Source organism: Oncorhynchus mykiss, chromosome 7 (assembly GCF_013265735.2).
Source record: "Oncorhynchus mykiss isolate Arlee chromosome 7, USDA_OmykA_1.1, whole genome shotgun sequence".
Lineage (NCBI taxonomy): Eukaryota > Metazoa > Chordata > Actinopteri > Salmoniformes > Salmonidae > Oncorhynchus > Oncorhynchus mykiss.
The window spans coordinates 32,892,665-32,913,444 of record NC_048571.1 but is presented as its reverse complement, the minus strand read 5'-3'; the positions used below and the strand labels follow the sequence as shown (position 1 = coordinate 32,913,444).

At 41.1% G+C, this 20,780-nt stretch overlaps 1 protein-coding gene across 2 annotated transcripts; it reads left to right on the top strand.

Annotated features, from left to right (window-relative positions):
• The first annotated feature begins 304 nt into the window (after positions 1–304).
• Positions 305–15,099, top strand: LOC110527666 (eukaryotic translation initiation factor 6). Of its 2 annotated transcripts, none has more exons than XM_021609096.2 (7): positions 305–450; positions 874–1,010; positions 2,006–2,091; positions 2,320–2,495; positions 7,961–8,137; positions 8,406–8,587; positions 14,274–15,099. In XM_021609096.2, the coding sequence occupies exons 2-7, from the start codon at positions 904–906 to the stop codon at positions 14,281–14,283; spliced, it is 738 nt and encodes a 245-aa protein (XP_021464771.1). In that variant the 5' UTR covers positions 305–450; positions 874–903; the 3' UTR covers positions 14,284–15,099. The 2 variants fall into 2 exon arrangements, with proteins under 2 accessions (XP_021464771.1, XP_021464772.1); XM_021609097.2 differs by lacking the exon at positions 305–450 and adding an exon at positions 467–568.
• The last annotated feature ends 5,681 nt before the right edge of the window (positions 15,100–20,780 follow it).

Here is a 20,780-nt window from a genome sequence, read left to right as displayed (position 1 = left end):
AGTGCTACGGAGCGATAGTCATTCAGTTCAGTTACCTTTGCTTTCTTGGGTACAGGAACAATGGTGGACATCTTGAAGTAAGTGGGGACAGCAGACTTGGATATGGAGATTGAATATGTCCGTAAACACTCCAGATAGCTATGCTCTGAGGACATGGCTAGGGATGTCGTGTGGGCCGGCAGCCTTGCGAGGGTTAACATGCTTAAACGTCTTACTTATGTCGGCCACAGAGAACGAGAGCACGGGACTGTGTCGAAACTCGTGTTTTCTGAGTTTCCAGTTGTCATGAACTTACTGAAGTCGGGAGTGTTCCGAGTTCCCAGTAGTTTTCAACACGGCATTGAAAGGGCCAAACACATTGTTGGGGGTTTACGTCATGACGTTGACAAGGAAGTGAACACGTGTGAGGAAAAATAAGAAGTCCACGTTTGCTGAGGCCACAAACCTTGAGTAGGTGAAGTTATTGTTATTTGCATAGCTAATCCGATATGTCAAACATTCAAACGTAGCTCAATAACTGTAGTGTGTATGGGAACCAGCCCGTGGTCTTGGATTTTCTTGAAAATGAGTTCAGTAAACGTTACTGAACTTGTAAACTTGAGGCAATTTCCACTCCCACTAGCTAGGTTGCTAACGTTAGCCATATGCATTGCGTCTTCATTTGTTTAAATTATGGGGTGGTAGTTGTCATGTGTTTGTAGCTGTTGTATAATCTTCGGATTCTCTACAGTACATATTATAATCAGCAAATTGGGCTAACTGAGATGAGTTAACTGAGTAGCTAGGCTTGGCTAGAAGTAACTAATTGATAGTCAGCTAACGGTAACAAGGTAGGAATGGTGTAATATTAACGGGTATTTTATTTTGTTTCAGGAAAGTTCTTCCTCAACTGTGAACTTCAACATGGCTGTCAGGGCATCTTTCGAGAAGAACAACGAAATAGGCTGCTTCGCCAAATTAACAAACACATATTGCCTAGTTGCAATTGGTGGGTCAGAGAATTTCTATAGGTAAGATATGTAGCATCTTTTCCAGACGTTGCTTGCTAGCTAACGTTAGCTGATCAGATCGAACTTCCAGCGGCATAGCTAACTAGCTTGAGATGGTACATTTATTTTCAACCAACCTTGACGATACTAACCTAATTTTCGAATAGAAAGGCACCAGTGTTTGTATTTATTAGGGGTCCTCATTAGCTACTTTTCCTGGGGTCCAAACATATTAAAGCACTTACATTTAAAAGTATATATGTAATGTAACCTTTATTTAACTAGGCAAGTCAGTTAAGAACAAAATCTTATTTACAAAGATGGTTTACTGGGGAACAGTGGGTTAACTGCCTTGTTCAGGGGCAGAAGGACAGATTTTATAACGCTCATCCATATATTTATATGTATATATTCTTATTCCATCTCTTTACTTAGTTTTGTGTGTTAGATATTACTGCACTGTCGCAACTTGAGTTGGGTGTCATTCAAAGCACACTTGATTTCTGAGTCACGCTCATGAATCAGCACTGCGGTGGACACTCACCTGTCTTGATCAAGAGGACAGAGCATAAGAGTAAATTCCATAATAAATGGACAAGTAAAATTGTATTGAAAGCTTACATACAGTATTGTCAGCTTTCTCCAGGGAATGTTGTACTAAATGAGCATAGAGTACCACAGTATGAGTCACAATACCCTAGTGGTCAATCAGGGAAATGGTTCCAATTGTCAAGACAAAGGTAAGAATTTCTGTATGAAATATCTAATGTTAGTTAAAGGTAAAAGTGACCTTGTCCGAGAGAGATTTACATGGTTATAAAAACGTCACGCCAGGGTAAGTCTATACAAAACACAGCCCTTATTTTAATTTTCTAAAATCCCGTATGGGGAAAAAAATGAATGGTGAAAAATGATTTTAACCATTTCCCTTGTTTGACCGCTAGGTTTTATGAGTATTGACACCTCCACTGTGTGGCTCTATTGCTGTCATGGTAACATGAAATCTATGTTTTCAGTGTCTTTGAAGGCGAGTTGTCAGAAACCATCCCAGTTGTACATGCCTCAATAGCAGGATGTCGGATAATTGGAAGAATGTGTGTGGGTGAGTATAGCTCTGTAGGTCAAACAGCTAGGCTTTGTGCAAGTGCACAAAGAAACACAAAGCAATGTCGTCAGTTCAACAGGAGAGTGGAATACTCAATTATGCTTTATGTAAGACCAATACTGCGCTTTCTATTTTCTGAAAATTATTTGGATATTTGACTGTCACAACGAATGTGCTAAATTTTAAACCCTGCTCAACTACTTCCACAATAAATGTGCTATTCAGGGAATCGTCATGGACTCCTGGTGCCCAACAACACTACTGACCAGGAGCTGCAGCACATTAGGAATTGTCTTCCAGACACGGTGAAGATCCAGAGGGTCGAGGAGCGGCTCTCAGCACTGGGGAATGTCATAGCCTGTAATGACTATGTGGCCCTGGTGCATCCTGATCTGGACAGGGTGAGAAAAAACAACACCTCATACCTCTGTTTGTCATGTATGATTGCAGTGCTGCCAACTCTCACGCATTAAACGTGAGACACGCATTTGACCCTCTTCCCATGCCATACTTATTTCTCAGGGGTTGAAAAAAGTACTGCTTTTATTTTCTAATTCAGTGTGTCAACTTTCAACTGTGCCTCCAAATCACTTTGAAATGGAAGCATATTGCGCCTGCAATTCTACATCATTAGCGTTGTAACCTCGGAAGCTTCACCCGGGAGATCCACCATTTTCTGCCACCGCACTGTGAACCGCGGCAGATTGAAGCTTGTGATTTTGTTAAGGTTCCTGGGACCAAAGAGATTGGATGCGCGTTCGTAAAGAAACGTCCCTCACGATTAGCGTGGCGAAGGCAGCCACGGCAGACTGGATAGGCACGTTTGTTCTCAGCTGAACAAAGTTCATGAACTCATTTGTCAAAAGAGCAGCACAGGAAACTTGTAGCACTGTTTTGCAAACATAATTGTCAACAAATGAATTTGCTGTCACTACTGTCCCTGTCGCAGAATGCTTCCTTTTGACAGCATGTGATAATATAGCCTGGTACTAGCTAATCAATCCACTTGCATGAGCCTAAATCCATAGGCTACATTATTCACCATTGGCAATGTATTCACCATTGGCAATTTAGCACTAGGTTCATTAGGCTGTAACATCGAAAAGGCAGCATTCAGCAGGACATTTGGTAGGGTGACCTGATTTGTCGGAACTGTATTGTGAACATTATTTTGCCCAATCAGATTGTGAACCCAAATGTCTTAACTGATTCTAGTGGGGGGACAATACATTGAAAGATAATTTTAGGTTGGGTGTAGGGGCAGATTTTGGCTGTCATCTTGTCTTAAGGAGATTTGTCTGTTTTTTTTCCCACAATAGCTAATATAAGTCGTAACAATTCCCATCCCTTACAATGGGCTGAAATATAGACTAATTAAGAACACTACTGTTATTACTCATACTTATTATTGAACTTCTTACCATTTTTGCCTGTGTATTTAGGCTATTTGAAATCTGAAATGCCAATTTGTCTTTAATTTTAGATTTTTATTCAATGAGTATTTTTATAAGCTTTATGGACAGTGAGTATAGGCTAAGTCAGTGGTTCTCAAACTGGGGCGCGCTACTAATAATTACAGTATAAATTTTTTAAAACTTTTTTTGACAAGTGGTCATGAAATTACCTTTTTAAATTATGTATAATATAATCAACTTTGAAAACAGCTAGCTACAACAATTGTTTAAAAATTGCCTATCTAGAGAGAGATTGTAATGGTGTCTTTTTGTAAGCACTAACTCCACCATGGTTCGTTGGACAAAGCCTATAGAGAGAATTAGTGCTGTTTTTGGATAAACGCCAGAATTAAGTTCTGTGTTGAACAAAGCCTTAGGAGATGTATGTTTTGTTTGCCATTCATTTTTCCCATAGGGATGGCTGAATGAACAAGAGGTAACTCATTTCCGGGTTTTATGACTACAAGCTGTCGAGCTCTCTTGTGCCATTGCCGTTAGAATGTTGGAAGCTTACCCATAGAATTAAATGTAATGGGGCAGCTATGTTTTTGGATTGTAACTGGTGATCGAGGTACCAAATTGCATACACAGAGATGGAACAGGGTTTTATAAAGATTTGTAAATACAGGGCCATAGAATTCACACACTAACCCCACAGAATCCTTTTTCCAATAGGGTCGCCAAGCAACACAATGTGGTCTTATTGGACAATTTCACATTCCCATACCTGTGTGAAATGTAATTGTAGTATGCCCAGAAATATCTTAATGTTCATACTGATGTAGAATACTCAACCAAATGAGCCAGATGTATAAATATGTTAAATTATTCACAGAATTTTGGTAAGGATTTGCCCAAAAAGCTGTCCAAATTGCTGATTTTCTGAAGATTCTGTCAATTGCACAATAAGGGCGATTGGTTATATTATATATATATGTATGTTATATTATATGTGAGAAGATAATTATATACAATTTGAATGGTAATTCCATGACCTTTCAGACCCATTTGTTCAACCATTTGTTTAACATGTATCGGGGTTTCCCTTTAAATGCAATTTATACAGGTAATTCTGATATGTTTCCTGGAAGTCAAAGTTCTGTTGACCTGAGCATTACGAAAATGTGTATGATGGATCGAAGCTTTCCAATGATTTATGTTTAAAGGGTATAAGTGAGCAACAATTTGTTGTATATTGACATTGTTTGTCATTGGGAAAATTAATGGGATGGAGGGATGAAATAAAGAGTGATTAAACACAGAAAGCTACCATTGATGCACTTCTGTCAGACATTTTCCAACTCCAGGGACATAGACCCCTCCCTCCCAGCTAATTGACTATAGGTCATAAAATGCGAATAGGCTATATTGAAATGCCCCTTGCCTCAAATATCCTGCATTTTAGTGTTGTGCACAAGCTGCTATGCAGAAATGGTAGGCAAAATGCAAAATATCTTGCCTATGTAGAGTAAGATGACTTCGACTCATCTGCCCTGAGCTCTTTCTGTAATTATGACCCAATTTTCAGGCTACCCAAGACTAAACGCTGGCGTTAGAGGCAAGAGGGGGGATTCTGGCAAGATTAAGTAGATGGGAAAACCAGCCACCTCTTCCTTCAATTCTACTGGCTAATGTACAGTCACTTGATAATAAGATGGGTGACCTCCGATCGTGGATTTGCTACCAACCGCACTCGAAACTGCAATATTATCTGCTTTTATGAAACATGGCTCTCGGACAAGATACACCCCATGGCTATCCAACTTGATGGATTCTTTATTCACCATGTGGACAGGGGAGTTAAGGAAATTGAGGGGAAGGAGTTCATCAACAACTGGTGTGCTGTCTTGAGTGCGGTGGAAGAGCCGACCCATTTTTCACCGACTTGGAATACATGTTCAAATGCCGACCCTTCTACTTCCGAAGGGAGTTTTCAGCTGTTATCGTGACTGTTGTATACATTCCACCCCTGGACAAGAAAAATAATAAGCTGCCACTTAACGAACTGTACGAGGCTATAAACAAGCAGGAGAACTTACATCCAGAGGCCGCTTTTCTGGTTGCCGGCGATTTAAAAATAATAATAATAATTCTGCATCATTAAGACACATGATGTCCAACTTCCATCAACACGTCTCCCTCGGCACTAGGAGCAATTACAGTCCTAGATCACAGTTATTCTACCCTCAAGCAAGCATACAAGGCCCTACCTCGTCCCCTATTCTGCAAATTAGATCATGACTCTGTACTCATGGTTCCTGTTTACAAGCAGTTTCCAAAACTCAGTCCTCGGAACCCCAAGGGGTGCACGTTTGTTTTTGTTTTTTTGCGCTAGCACTACGTAGCTGATTCAACTAATAATCTCGCTTTGATAATTTGAATCGGCTCTTTACTGTAAAGGCAAAAACCAAAACGAGTTTGGAAACACTACCCTAGACCCACTTCCAAGCCCACTGCATCATTGGGGCCGAGCTCCCTGATGTCCAGGACCTCAATATCAGGCGGTTTGAAAGGAAGGCCTGGAAAATCGCTAGACTCCACTCACCCAAGCCACAGACTGCCTGTTCTCTGCCCCCGCACGGCAAGCGGTGCTGGTGCATCAAGTCTGACACCAACAGGCTCCTGAATATCTATCCACAAGCCATAAGACTGCTAAATAGCCAACTACACCGAACTAAAATAAACACATGTCAAGTGTTGGTTTCATGAGCTGAAATAAAAGATCCCAGCCATTTTCCATATGCACAAAGAGCTTATTTCTCAATTTTTTGCACAATTGTTACATCCCTGTTAGTGAGCATTTCTCCTTTTCCCTTGATAATCCATCCACCCGACAGGTGTGGCATATCAAGAAGCTGATTAAAACAGCATGATCATTACACAGGTGTACCTTGTGCCGTGGACAATAAAAGGCCACTCAATAAAATGCGCTGCTTTGTCACAACACAATGCCACAGATGTCTCAAGTTTTGAGGGAGCGTGCAATTGGACTGCAGGAATGTCCATCAGAGCTCTTGATAGAGAATTGAATGTTCACTTCTCTACCATAAGCTGCCTCAACATCGTTTTAGAGAATTTGGCAGTACGTCCAACCGGCCTCAACCGCAGACCATGTGTAACCACGCCAGCCCAGGACCACCACCTTCACCTGCGGAATCGTCTGAGACCAGCCAACCGGACAGCTGATGAAACTGTTTGCACAACCAAACAATTTCTGCGCAAACTGTCAGAAGCCATCTTAGGGAAGCTCAGCTGCGTGCTCGCCGTTCCTCACCAGGGCCTTGACCTGACTGCAGTTCGGGGTCATAACCGACTTCAGTGGGCAAATGCTTACCTTCGATGGCCACTGGCATGCTGGAGAAGTGTACTCTTCATGGATGAACCCTGGTTTCAACTGTACTGGGCAGATGGCAGACAGCGTGTATGGTGTGTGGGCGAGCGGTTTGCTGACGTCAACGTTGTGAACCATGTGCCCCGTGGTGGTGCGGTTATTGTATGGGCAGGCATAAGCCACGGACAATTAGCACAATTGGCATTTATCGATGGATATTTGAATGCGCAGAGATACCGTGACGATCCTGAGACTCATTGTCGTGCCATTCATCCGCTGCCATCGCCTCATGTTTCAGCGTGACGCAAGGATCTGTACACAATTTGTGGAAGCTGAAAATCCTGCATACACACCAAACATCGCCCATTGAGCATTTTTGGGATGCTCTGGATCGACGTGTACAACAGCGTGTTCCAGTTCCAGCCAAAATCCAGCAACTTCGCACAGCCATTGAAGAGGAGTGGGACAACAGGCCACAATCAACAGCCTGATCAACCATGCAAAGATGGTTGATCAGGTTTTCTGATCCACTCCCCTAGTTTTGTTGTTTTTGATTTAGTTGTATTTTTAAAATCCTTTTTACCACCTTTTCTTTCTCCTCAATTTTGTGATGATGATCTTGTCATCGCTGCAACTCCCCAATGGGCTCGGTAGAGGTGAAGGTCAAGTCATGTGTCCTCAGAAACATGACCCGCCAAGCCACGCTTCTTAACAAGCACTTGCTTAACCCGTAATCCAGCTGCATCGTTCAACTGACCCCTGTAATCAGCCTGCAAGCGCACTGGCCTGCGACAAGGAGTCGCTAGAGCGCGATGAGCCAAGTAAAGCCACCTTGGCCAAACCCTCCCCTAACACGGATGATGCTGGGCCAATTTTGCACCTCTCTGTCGGACTCCGGGGAACGACACAGCCTGGGATCGAACCCCAGGCTGTATTGATGCCGCAACACTGCGATGCAGTACCTTTGACCGTGCCTTAGTCCATAGATAAGGGCGTAATGCATTTCATTATTTTTTTCATGCTCATCCCTAGTACGTTGTCTGATGTAGGGGATGTTAACACACTTCCCATGTTTGTTTAGGAGACTGAGGAGATCCTGGCGGACAGTCTGAAGGTGGAGGTGTTCCGTCAGACAGTAGCAGAGCAAGTTCTAGTGGGGAGCTACTGTGCCTTCAGCAATCAGGGGGGACTGGTACACCCCAAAACCTCCATAGAAGACCAGGATGAGCTCTCCTCCCTACTCCAAGTGCCTCTGGTGGTGAGCGGTAGTTGTCATAGTGGTGCTTATGCTCATTTTTACATTGTCCCTAGCCCCGACTGCAAGGCTCATGTGGATCTGAATCAATCTGATACATATAAGCAATGTGGTAATAGATCTACCTTGCCCTCTGATAGGCAAAGTGGACATTTCGCCATATTGTTTACATGTTTTTGATCTACTTAAGTGCCCAGGGGGGCACATTGCATCAAGTTGTTGCTGAGTTCTTGAGTTGTTGCCAAATCTCCCCTTTTCTGGCACTCCACAGGCTGGAACAGTGAACCGTGGTAGCGAGGTCATCGCCGCAGGGATGGTGGTAAATGACTGGTGTGCCTTCACTGGGCTGGACACCACCAGCACAGAGCTGTCCGTCATCGAGAGTGTGTTCAGACTGAGCGAGGCGCAGCCCAGTGCAATCGCTACCACGATGAGAGACTCTCTAATTGACAGGTGAGTGATCACTTCTGACACCATGAGAACTCACAAATTTTAGGCATCATCTAGAGGTTGCTTCATTTCCTTTTTCCACTAAAACAATCTATGTAATGACCTGAAAAGGCAGGGTTAAGTTTGAGCCCGAGAGACAGGCACAGCCACTCCATCCATTTATAATGCGAAGTCGTCTTATGTCACAGCTTTTCGTTTTTGAAGCAGCATTTGGCCCTTGGGGCTGTATGTTTGAGGCCCCTGCTTTCATCCCTTTAGAGATCCGATTTTCATAAAACCATGAGCAATTTGCTCACGTTCAGCTGTGTTCAACACTAGACTGAATCTATTTTCTGACTAGGCTATTAAAGTTGCCATACAGCCTCCTTTTCACCTCTTATTATGTGATTTACCTGACAATGAGGGCTTTTGACTTGTTAGGCGAACTCGGCCAACTAGACGAAAGTAAATGAGTGAAGTCGGGGGAGGTGCATTTGCGACAACTTAGTCGGCCACTGTGTTTTTCAAACGGCAAGGCTCAGATCAACATGGCAGTGTCAAAGTAGTGCCATTGTTTTCTAAAAGTTTAATTATATAAAAGCATATAGCTCTATCCTCCATAACACAGACTAACTGAAATCATATGTGTGTATCCTACAACAACAAAAAAATCCATATCCATTATTGTATACATGAATTGCAGCAAAGTTGGTTCCTGTTTCAGTCACATCTTTGGTCACTTTCGTGTGGGTCAAACAAAAACAACCTAATGATTGGTTGACAATAGAGCCTCCCACAATGCAGGCGATGGCTGCACTTTGAAGTTGTTGAGGAGCTGCAGAAACATCCAGTCAACTTCATGACCTTTGAGCACATTAACATTTTCTGATATCAAAATGGGGTTGTAGGCCAAACATTTCTAGGTTGCGGCTGATGACATAACAAATCACCTTTGTTGGTTTTTGGGGAGGTATTTCTCAGAATGTACAGAATGCTCAGAATGTCTTCAGAAAAACGATTTATCTTTTTTACAAGAGGAACTGTCACTGTTTTTAGCACTATTAAATCAAATAAAAATTATTCATATAACCAGACTCACAGGTGGACCGTGGTACAGATCCGGACCCAGAACGGGGTCAATGCGGGTCCCTATTTATATATATTTATTTTTGGAACTGTCGGGCTTTCATCTTACTGCTGTTGACAGTTGTAATAGTATAATGCACAAGGTGCAATTTTGAAATTTGGTACTGCGTGGGAAGTTTTTATTTTAACCTTTATTTAACTAGGCAAGTCAGTTAAGAACAAATTATTATTGACAATGACTGCCGAGGAACAGTGGGTTAGCTGCCTTGTTCGGGCAGAACGACAGATTTTTACCTTGTCAGCTCGGGGATTCGTTCAAATCAAAATCAAATCAAATTTATTCATATAGCCCTTCGTACATCAGCTGATATCTCAAAGTGCTGTACAGAAACCCACCCTAAAACCCCAAACAGCAAGCAATGCAGGTGTAGAAGCACGGTGGCTAGGAAAAACTCCCTAGAAAGGCCAAAACCTAGGTAGAAACCTAGAGGAACCAGGCTATGAGGGGTGGCCAGTCCTCTTCTGGCTGTGCTGGGTGGAGATTATAACAGAACATGGCCAAGATGTTCAAATGTTCATAAATGACCAGCGTGGTCAGATAATAATAATCACAGTAGTTGTCAAGGGTGCAGCAAGTCAGCACCTCAGGAGTAAATGTCAGTTGGCTTTTCATAGTCAATCATTAAGAGTATCTCTACCACTCCTGCTGTCTCTAGAGAGTTGAAAACTGCAGGTCTGGGACAGGTAGCACGTCCGGTGAACAGGTCAGGATTCCATAGCCGCAGGCAGAACAGTTGAAACTGGAGCAGCAGCATGGCCAGGTGGACTGGGGACAGCAAGGAGTCATCATGCCAGGTAGTCCTGAGGCATGGTCCTAGGGCTCAGGTCCTTTGAAAGAGAGAATTATAGAGAGCATACTTAAATTCACTAAGGACACCAGATAAGACAGGAGAAGTACTCCAGATATTTCAAACTGACCCTAGCCCCCCGACACAAACTACTGCAGCATAAATACTGGAGGCTGAGACAGGAGGGGTCAGAGGGATGGATATCTTCAACCACCAACTTACCATCCTGAGACAAGGCCGAGTATAGACCACAAAGATCTCCGCAACGGCACAACCGAAGGGGGGGCGCCAACCCAGACAGGAAGATCACATCAGTGACTCAACCCACTCAAGTGACGCACCCCTCCTAGGGACGGCATGAAAGAGCACCAGTAAGCAAGTTACTCAGCCCCTGTAATAGGGTTAGAGGCAGAGAATCCCAGTGGAAAGAGGGGAACCGGCCAGGCAGAGACGGCAAGGGCGGTTCGTTGCTCCAGAGCCTTTCCGTTCACCTTCACACTCCTGGGCCAGACTACACTCAATCATATGACCCACTGAAGAGATGTGTCTTCAGTAAAGACTTAAAGGTTGAGACCAAGTCTGCGTCTCTCACATGGGTTGGCAGACCATTCCATAAAAATGGAGCTTTGTAGGAGAAAGCCCTGCCTCCAGCTGTTTGCTTAGAAATTCTAGGGACAATTGGGAGGCCTGCGTCTTGTGACCGTAGCGTACATGTAGGTATCTACGGCAGGACCAAATCAGAGAGAGAGCCTTTCGGTTACTAGTCTAACACTCTAACCACTAGGCTACCTGCAGCCCCAGTTTCTCTGTCCATTCACTGAAAGACCTTAGATCTCTATCAGAAATATCCAGTTGATTAACTATTAATCCATGTTAGATAGGTAAGTTAGGCTAACCAGCTATCTAAACTTTGTAGTTCATCATAGCCGGATTGTGTCTATGGGCCTTGACCCCAAGTGGACCCCATTTGATTTTGTTGAGTCACTCGGGTATCATATGAACACACAAGACATGGCAAAATGTGTAGAATCTCAGGAAATTAGCTTTAAATGGCACAATGTTTGCTCTGCCAACGAGGGGTGAGGTTTGCGATGTGGGGGTTTGTTACTACACCGATAAATTACAATATCCAAACAGACCTTTGCCACCTAGGAAATTTGTGACCGGACCTTCTCAAATAGTACTTGAGTATCCCTAATATTTATTTATTTTTATTTTACCTTTATTTAACTAGGCAAGTCAGTTAAGAACAAATTCTTATTTTCAATGACGGCCTAGGAACAGTGGGTTAACTGCCTTGTTCAGGGGCAGAACGACAGATTTGTACCTTGTCAGCTTGGGGGTTTGAACTTGCACCCTCGGGAAGAATTACACATTGTGTGACCAGTAAGCACATAGGTGCGCTACTTTTCCTGTTTTTATAAATTCATAGGATGTTTAGAAATTACGTGGAGTCTGGAATTTGTGAAAATTCTATACTGAACAAAAAAATAACCGCAACATGAGCTGAAATAAAAGATTCCAGAAATGTTCCATATGCTTCAAAAAGCGTATTTCTCTAAAATGTGCACAAATTTGTTTACGTCCCTGTTAGTGAGCATTTCTCATTTTCCAATATAATCATCCACCTGACAGGTATGGCATATCAAGAAGCTGATTGAACAGCATCATTGTTACACAGGTGCACCTTGTGCTTGGAACAATAAAAGGTCACGCAACACAATGCTACAGATGTCTCAAGTTTTGAGGGAGTGTGCAATTGGCATGCTGACTGCAGGAATGTCCACCAGAGCTATTGCCAGAGAAGTGAATGTTACTTTCTCTACCATAAGCCTCCTCCAACCTTGTTTTATAGCATTTGGCAGTATTTCCAACTGGCCTCAACCACAGACCATGTGTATGGTATTGTGTGGGAGAGCAGCTTGCCTATGTCAGCGTTGTGAACAGTGTCCCTCATGGTGTCTGTGGGGTTATGGTATGGGCAGGCATGAGCTACGGACAATGAACACTATTGCATTTTATCGATTGCAATTTGAATGCACAGACTTACCGTGACGGTCCTGATGCCCATTGTCGCGCAATTCATCCACCTCATTTTCAGCATGATAATGCATGGCACAAGGATCTGTACACAATTCCTGGAAGCTGAGAAATGTCCCAGTTCTTCTATGGCCTGCATACTCACCAGACATGTCACCCATTGAGCAAGTACAGGATGCTCTGGATTGACAGCGTATTCCAGTTCCCGACAATATCCAGCAACTTCGCCCAGCCATTGAAGAGGAGTGGGACAACCTTCCACAGCCTGATAAACTCTATGCGGAGATGTCGCGCTGCATGAGGCAAATGGTGGTCACACCAGATAGTCACTGTGAAACGTGAATTTGGACCAATCCCTGACAACCCATTCATCAAAACTTAGCTACGAAGCTTTACTTTGTAACTGCTGCTGTTTTTTTCGTGTCTCTGAAAAATCGGAATGATTCCAGTCAAAAGATGTCCGATGGCCGTGAAACACCCTCAGGACTTTCCCATACTTCTTGGCGATACAGTGTCACATTACGGATGAGGAATACCCTTCGCAAAGAGCAAATATGAAGACCGCGGGTTTGACAAAAAGGGCTGTCCCGCAGATTTGAACGTTCTTTGCGCAGCACTTACTTTACATTTGGCTCATATTGCGTAAATATCATACCAGTATTAGAATTTTTATAAATGGGAAACAACTGTCACTTATTATTTATGTATTTTGACAACCACATTGACATTTAGTGAAAACGGATTTGTTAACTGCTGTTTTTTTTCTCACATAACTTCCATTGTTTGTCGTGTCACCTAACACCCTACCTACATTAAATACAACACCAGCTTGATTTCATTTATACATATTCTCTTTTACAGAAAGTGATTTGATCAATTGATAGGGACAGGAAGATTACTTCCCAAGCAAAGTCCAATTTCTTTGGCTCCTTCTAAAGAAGGTTGTAGCTCAGCTTCTAAATGTCATGGAGACAAATCAAAGATATTCCCATGTTCATCAGTAGTGTCTTCCCCTGGCATTTTACAGCTGTTTTCTAGCATAAAGCTAGAAATATTTATGCATTGTTTTAGATCGGTATAAACAATCGTGAACTGTAAAGTATATTTTTTTTACCCCTCAAATCAAGGACCCGCCCCACAAAACGTTGGCGCACCCTAGGTTGGGAACTCCTGAGCTATAGCCTTGGTCACATACTGCATAGCAAGACTGACTGTGTTGATTCCCAATCACTGCTTTTTTCATCTGTTTTTGTCCAAGATATTGAGTAAGTGAAACTGAAACGGTGCATCGTCTGAATGGCTGGAAGCAGCAGAAAATGTACTAGCTGTGATGTACAACCTGATAGGAATATTTTTTGGACTACCTAGTGATTTATTAGTGAATTTTATTAATCATGCAGTGACTGCATCCATATAATTCTGCTAACAATAAACTTACTAGGCGCGTGATGGAACCTAGTTTTAAACCTCCAATTTGGTTTTGAAGCATAAATGGCAAATGTTATATTTTTGACATTATCGGTTTGTTTAATTTCTGCACAGTAGGTCAAAGTGTCAGTTACTCTTAAGTGTGTATACAATACTGCATTTATACTGGGGATATCGTTTTTCAATGGGAAGTTATAAAATAACATTAAGATGCTGATGGAGACTTTCAGACATTCAATTACCAGTGCAGATAAAATGCTATACTGCTGCAGCACCATTTCTAATATAAAATTATTTCTCTCTTTCAGCCTCGCATAAGATGCCATTCTGCCTTCAATGAAAGGTTTGAGTCATCCCTGAAAATCTGTTGCAGAACACTTGCTGTCATTTGATATGGTTAACACCTTCCACGTTTAGCATTGGAAATGTGTATGGTATGTCAATGCTAGACTTCCCAATTCCTTAAAGAGATGCTCCGGTACTAGGAAATTTACCTCCCGCTTTGGGCTCGATGTGTCTGTGTAGATCATGCATAATATATGAGAAGAATACTTTCTTACCTCAATTAGCCACATAATCCTTAGTTTGAAAGCAACTCTTTTCTTGAAGGTGTGCTGCACCATTTTCCTTACATGTTCCCCCATATGGGCCAGCACCCTAGCAATTGGAGTTCTAGATTGATTACTATTTAATCCATTTTAGATTAAGGCTATAAAGTTAACAATGTGGAAAAAGTCAAGGATCTGAACTTTCCGAATGCACTGTATGTGACGTAGTACGCAATTTTTGGGGGCTACTTTCATAAGTACCGGAAAATCTCTAACTTTGTCCAATTACCATGTTTGGTTATTGAAATGTCGATTTTTCTGTAAAACAGCATCATAAAATGTCAAATTTGAATGCCAGGTTTTCGTTCATCGTTTTCTAACCATTTTGAAACTGGTGTTAAGGTGGTTTCCTTGCTGTGGGAAACTAGAGAAATGTTAATGTTCCCAATGTGAAATGGAAAATGTACATTAAGTTTGCCTGCAAATCAATTACAGTTAAGCCTTGCATGGCAAACACGTGGTTGAGATGTGGAGATATTCCCTGCTGATTTTTTGCAATATACAAAAAATGGATTACCCTATAAGATCATGTTGTATTTGTCACACTGTTTCTTATTGACAATTGAGCTTTGATTTTCTAACCTTGACCTTGAATGAGACTTTGTGGTTGTGGTCAAACCTTTGAGTGATGACATTATTTTAGGGCTGGATTGAATCGGTTGCGCCGAAGATCAGCGTTATAGCATGATCGAAATTTAAAGGTAATCTTTCCATGTTCTTGGGGATTGCATAAGTTAGCTCTATTGGAAATCGCACTATAGCGCTGAACTTCAGTGATATGGTTTGATAAAGGTTGTTTTTTTACTCTCCCCAGTCCACCTACATGGGTATTTGGTGCCCTCTGCTGACAACTTACATTGAAAACACATTACTTTCTTTATTTTTTTTTAGACCCACTCCCAGTACAGTGACATCTCATTTAATTTGTACGTTATAAAATGCACTATAAAGTATATAGCTTCTTTATATGCATGCAGCACATACCTTAACACTAAGCTATTGGCAGTAATTTGTGAGTAAATGTCATGTACTAGGAATGCATCTTTAGACCCACTCCTAGTACTACAACAGTTTGGAGTGAATAACATGTTAATTTTTGCATTTTAAGTCAAAGTTGAGACAGGTATTTGTCATAAGCCCTGTATAACACAATACACATCAAAATACAATATACACAAGAAGCTAAATGTAATCAATCATAAAACACATTCTTCAGCTGTCTGAAATGCCCTAAAGCCTGGATGGGCATCTGCGATCAATTTCCAAACAAACAAAAATGTTGGGGGGTGGGGACTGTCGGGGTTCAAAACTGCAAATGTTTCTCTCCGCCCCATGGCAACGTGTAGAATTGCAGAAAACTCGCTTTAAAACTGCAACATTTTCTCTACGCCCTATGACAAAATATGTACTACAGGAAATGTACCCTAAAACTTTTTTTGCCCTCTATCAAGGGGGGTGGGCTGCTAAAATGTTTTGCGTGCCAGGTGCCCAAAATGTTTTCGCTTAGGGCCCCTCATGAGTAAAAATTTTTTGTGGCACCCACTCACATCAAAGTGGCCCATTCGGGCTGTAGAGGCACCAATACCTCAAATTTTAGAGTAGATTTAGCATCTCTGTGATCAGGTCTGGTGACTCATGACTCTAATTTAACAATGAAGTAAGGCAGGAATAAATGACCTTATTGGTCGCTTAGGGCAGCAGGGTGCCCTCGACCCAGTTTATATATACATTTTTTTGAATAATTTTTTGGAACTGTCCGAGTCCCCATTTACTCGGACATTTGCATACACCCCAGGCTGTATGCAATTTCAAAATTTGGTTGTCCATCAGGTGTTTCTCTCTTGTCAGTCACTGACAGTCAATCAGCCATGTCAGCTAAACCAAATGGATTTGTCAATTTAGTCTAGCCAGCTATCTAAACTTGTAAACACAATACCCCATAATGACAAAGCAAAAACAGGTTTTACTACACCATGTTTCACCATAGGGATGGTGTTGGCCAGGTGATGAGCGGTGCCTGGTTTCCTCTAGATGTGACGCTTGGCATTCAGGCCAAAGAGTTCAATCTTGGTTTCATCAGACCAGAGAATCTTGTTTCTAATGGTCAGAGTCCTTTAGGTGCCTTTTTGGCAAATTCCAAGCAGGCTTTCATGTGCCTTTTACTGAGGAGTGGCTTCTGTCTGGCCACTACCATAAAGGCCTGATTCTTCCGTTTTATGAATGATGGCGGTCACTGTGGTCTTGGGGACCTTCAATGCTGCAGACATATCTTGGTACCCTTCCCCAGATCTGTGCGTCGACACAATCCTGTTTCGGAGCTCTACGGACAATTCCTTCGACCTCATGGCTTGGTTTTGGGACCTCGTATAGACAGTGGGACCTCATATAGACAGGTGTATACCTTTTTAGAAAATAACTTTGTTTTCAAATCAAGTTAGTGACCCAGGATTTGTTTAAAATGGCCTGTGATATTGTTTGAAATTATATTATATAAAATGCGCGAATCCCAATAGAAAGAAAAGGCATTTCCATTTTTTTTTTCTTTTTTTTCTCCCCTTTTAACCTTTTAACCTATTGTTTTTATAAACAACTTATGAACATTCTGTAGATCGGTAGGACTGAAAAAGTATCATATGTAGTATCATATGAAACGGTACTACTGTATTCTAAAATCTTGGTATCATAACTAACATGACATTTTGGTAGCGTGATATTACTGTGGTACAGGTATACCAGGATCCGAAGTGGGGTAGCGGTCTAAGGCACTGCATCTCAGTGCTAGAGGTGTCACTACAGACCATGGTTCGATTCCAGGCTGTATCACATCCGGCCATGAGTGGGAGTCCCATAGGGCGGCGCAGAATTGGCCCAGCGTCGGCCGGGTTAATTTGTTCTTAACTGTGCAACACTAATGTAGACAAAGAGGACTGAGAATATGACCCCTGATGTATTTTGGGATGCCTTTTAAGGTGTACATTAGGGGAATGATAATGTTATACTCAGCAAAAGTTAAATCTGATAAATAAGAAAAAAGCACTTAGAGAAATCACATAATTACCATCTTTTACTTTTGAAGAGAGCCAACAACTACAGGTTAAATTCAAATAAAGCATCTTCCAGATCTCACACAACGAATACATGCTAAACCAGTATTAATTTAGAAAAATAAAGATACAACAGCGGTAGTTAGAAACAACGAGATTTAATGACAATTTAAAAAACTTCTATGAAAGTTGGACGGATCCTATAGCCTTCTTAGACTAAACTCAATTATCAGCACACAAAAAAGAATCACAAAAAAAAACGATCACCCAAGAAGAAATGTTTGAAACTGTTAAAACATTCGCATATGGAGAAAGGCACCAGGAATGTATGGCTTTCACATAGAATTCTATTCAACATTTAGAGACTGTAGCACCCCTATTTACACAAATGACCCAATTCAGTACTTCCTAGTTCAATGTATCAAACAGTTATTTCAGTTTTACTAAAACCAGGAAAATCTGGAGTCCCTTGCTGATTGTAGACCCATAAGTTTAATAAATTGTGACAAAATAATAAAGTTTATAAGCAATAGAATGGCAAGTCTTAACCAGACTTGATACATAGCACATGGTTTATAAAAAATAGACAGATTTATCGATAATGGCTGTTGATGCCGAAAAGGCTTCGACCGTCTTGAATGGCTTTTTTCTTTTATCCAAAACTTGAGGCTTTCAACTTTCCAGCTGAAATAATAAATAATATAAACAATATTGTATAAATGTCTTAAAGCAAAAATATTCACAAAAAATGCATCTGAAATTGCTTTGGAAAAGGGCACAAGACAGGGATGTTGCACTGGCAATTGAACTGTTTGCAGAAGTAATTAGACAGGACCCAAACCTAACAGGTAAATTAAACTCTCCTGATATACATGACATGACCAATATTGAAAACTCAATGCCCCTTTGCTAAAAAATATTTCTGGATATAAAATTAGTGGATAAAAATGAAAAAAATGTTAATAGCAAAAATATGAATAACTCACGATCTACTGCAATCATTTTAGTGGACCACAAATAATAAATATTCTTAAGTGACAAACAAATATATAAAGATAACTTTACTCCATAACTCAACAATATGAAAGCATATCTAATTAAATGGAATAATCTCCCCATAAATCTTACAGGTAGAATAACCTCTTTAGAATGGCATGACTGACAAAGTTTTTGCATTTATTTTCGGTAAAACCAATTTATGTTTTTAAGAATACTCTGGCATAAGACTTTATAAGGGCAAATAAAAGGAAAGTTTCACATCTTCAATCTGAAGGTGGTTTTAACCTTACATACTTGGAATTGTATCAACTCGCTACCCAAGGTTTTTACTTGTGACATATAGTTAAATGCACTAAAGGGGAACAATTGGTATACATTGAAGATGCGCCCCAGAATCCCCAGAATATTTTTGTGTCTATTTAAGGGACAAAGCTAAGAACACTATAACAATATGGGGAAAAAATGAAACGTAATCTACAAGAGTCAATATCACTTCCTACAAACAGAGCCTTATGAAACCATAAATGTACGGTGCATTTGGAAAGAATTCAGACCCCTTAACCTTTTCCACATTTACTTACGTTACAGCCATATTCTAAAATGGATTAAATAAAACATTTACCTCAATCTGCACAAAATACCCCATAATGACAAAGGGAAAATGGGTTTTTAAAAATGTTTGCAAATGTATTAAAAATAAGCAACAGATTTACATAAGTATTCAGACCCCTTGCTATGAGACTTGAAATTGAGATCAGGTGCATCCTGTTTCCATTTATCATCCTTGATGTTTCTACAACTTGATTGGAGTCCACCTGTGGTAAAAGCAATTGATTGGACATGATTTGGAAAGGCACACACCTGTCTATATAAGGTCCCACAGTTGACAGTGCATGTCAGAGCAAAAACCAAGCCATGTGGTAGAAGGAATTGTCCTTAGACAGGATTGTGTTTAGTCACATTTCTGCAGCATTGAAGGTCCCCAAGAACACAGTGGCCTCTATTCTTAAATGGAAGACGTTTGGAACCACCAAGACAGTTCCAAAATGAGCAATCGGGGGAGAATGGCCTTGATCTGGGAGGTGACCAAGAACCCGATGGTCACTGATAGAGCTCCAGCAAAACGGCAGAGTCATGCCTTGAGTGTAAAACTAATGACTCAATAATCCATGCTTTGGGAATGCTATTAAAGTCCAAAAGTTATGGGTGGAGCTAGAAAGTTGTCTGTCAGAAGTATTACGATGCAAACTTACTTTTAATCCACCTGTCTGCATATTTCAAGACATGGCATACGGGGGTGTAGTGAGATACCCAATGGGCTGGACAATTCTGTTTCAAAAAACATATACTAAAAACTTGGAGTGAGAAATGTTTTATGCTGTATATAAAAATCCTGGTACAAAAGTATTATTATTTTTTTTTTTTAACTAGGCAAGTCAGTTAAAGAACAAATTCTTATTTACAATGACGGCCAAAGTTCTGCTTCAGCCAATTACAAATGTTGACATAGATGGATGTGAACAAACACTTTTCCGTCAGATCGTCCTTAACAAAGTCGAGCACTCACGGAGCGATGCGCCGTGATTGGCTCAGTGTTCTGTCACTCATGGGGACACTACGTCACCACCAAGTCTAAGGGTAGAGCTCTAGAATTCTAGCCCCTTTGGTGCTGCCATGGAGTTACATTAGAAGTTCCCATCCAAGAAGGCTCAAGGTCTTTGGCCACAGATAAAATGACAACAAATCACGTTATATCTACAGTAGCTTTGATTGGACTGATCATGTCAACATCATACTTTCAAAATCTTAGCTAGCAGTCATCATGAATCAAGTTGACAATCTACTGGCAAATCCTTTTTAATCCTTGTCATATGAAGAGAAATAATGAAGAGAAATTATAGAGAAAATGTATCAGTGCTCATCGACCAATTGTCAGTAGAAACCACATTTGTTTAAGCAAGTCAGCCATATCAGCTATGATTTTTTAAGCAAGTCAGCCATATCAGCTATGTTTTTTTTTAAAGGCAGTAAATTAAGCTGAATGAACTGTTTCACTGCCAGGCGTAGCAATGTTATAGTTCAATTAATGTATTGTTTGTTTAGTGTTGTGGCTTATTTTTTGCCCCACCAAGATTTACATGCTAAAATCACCACTGCACCTGTC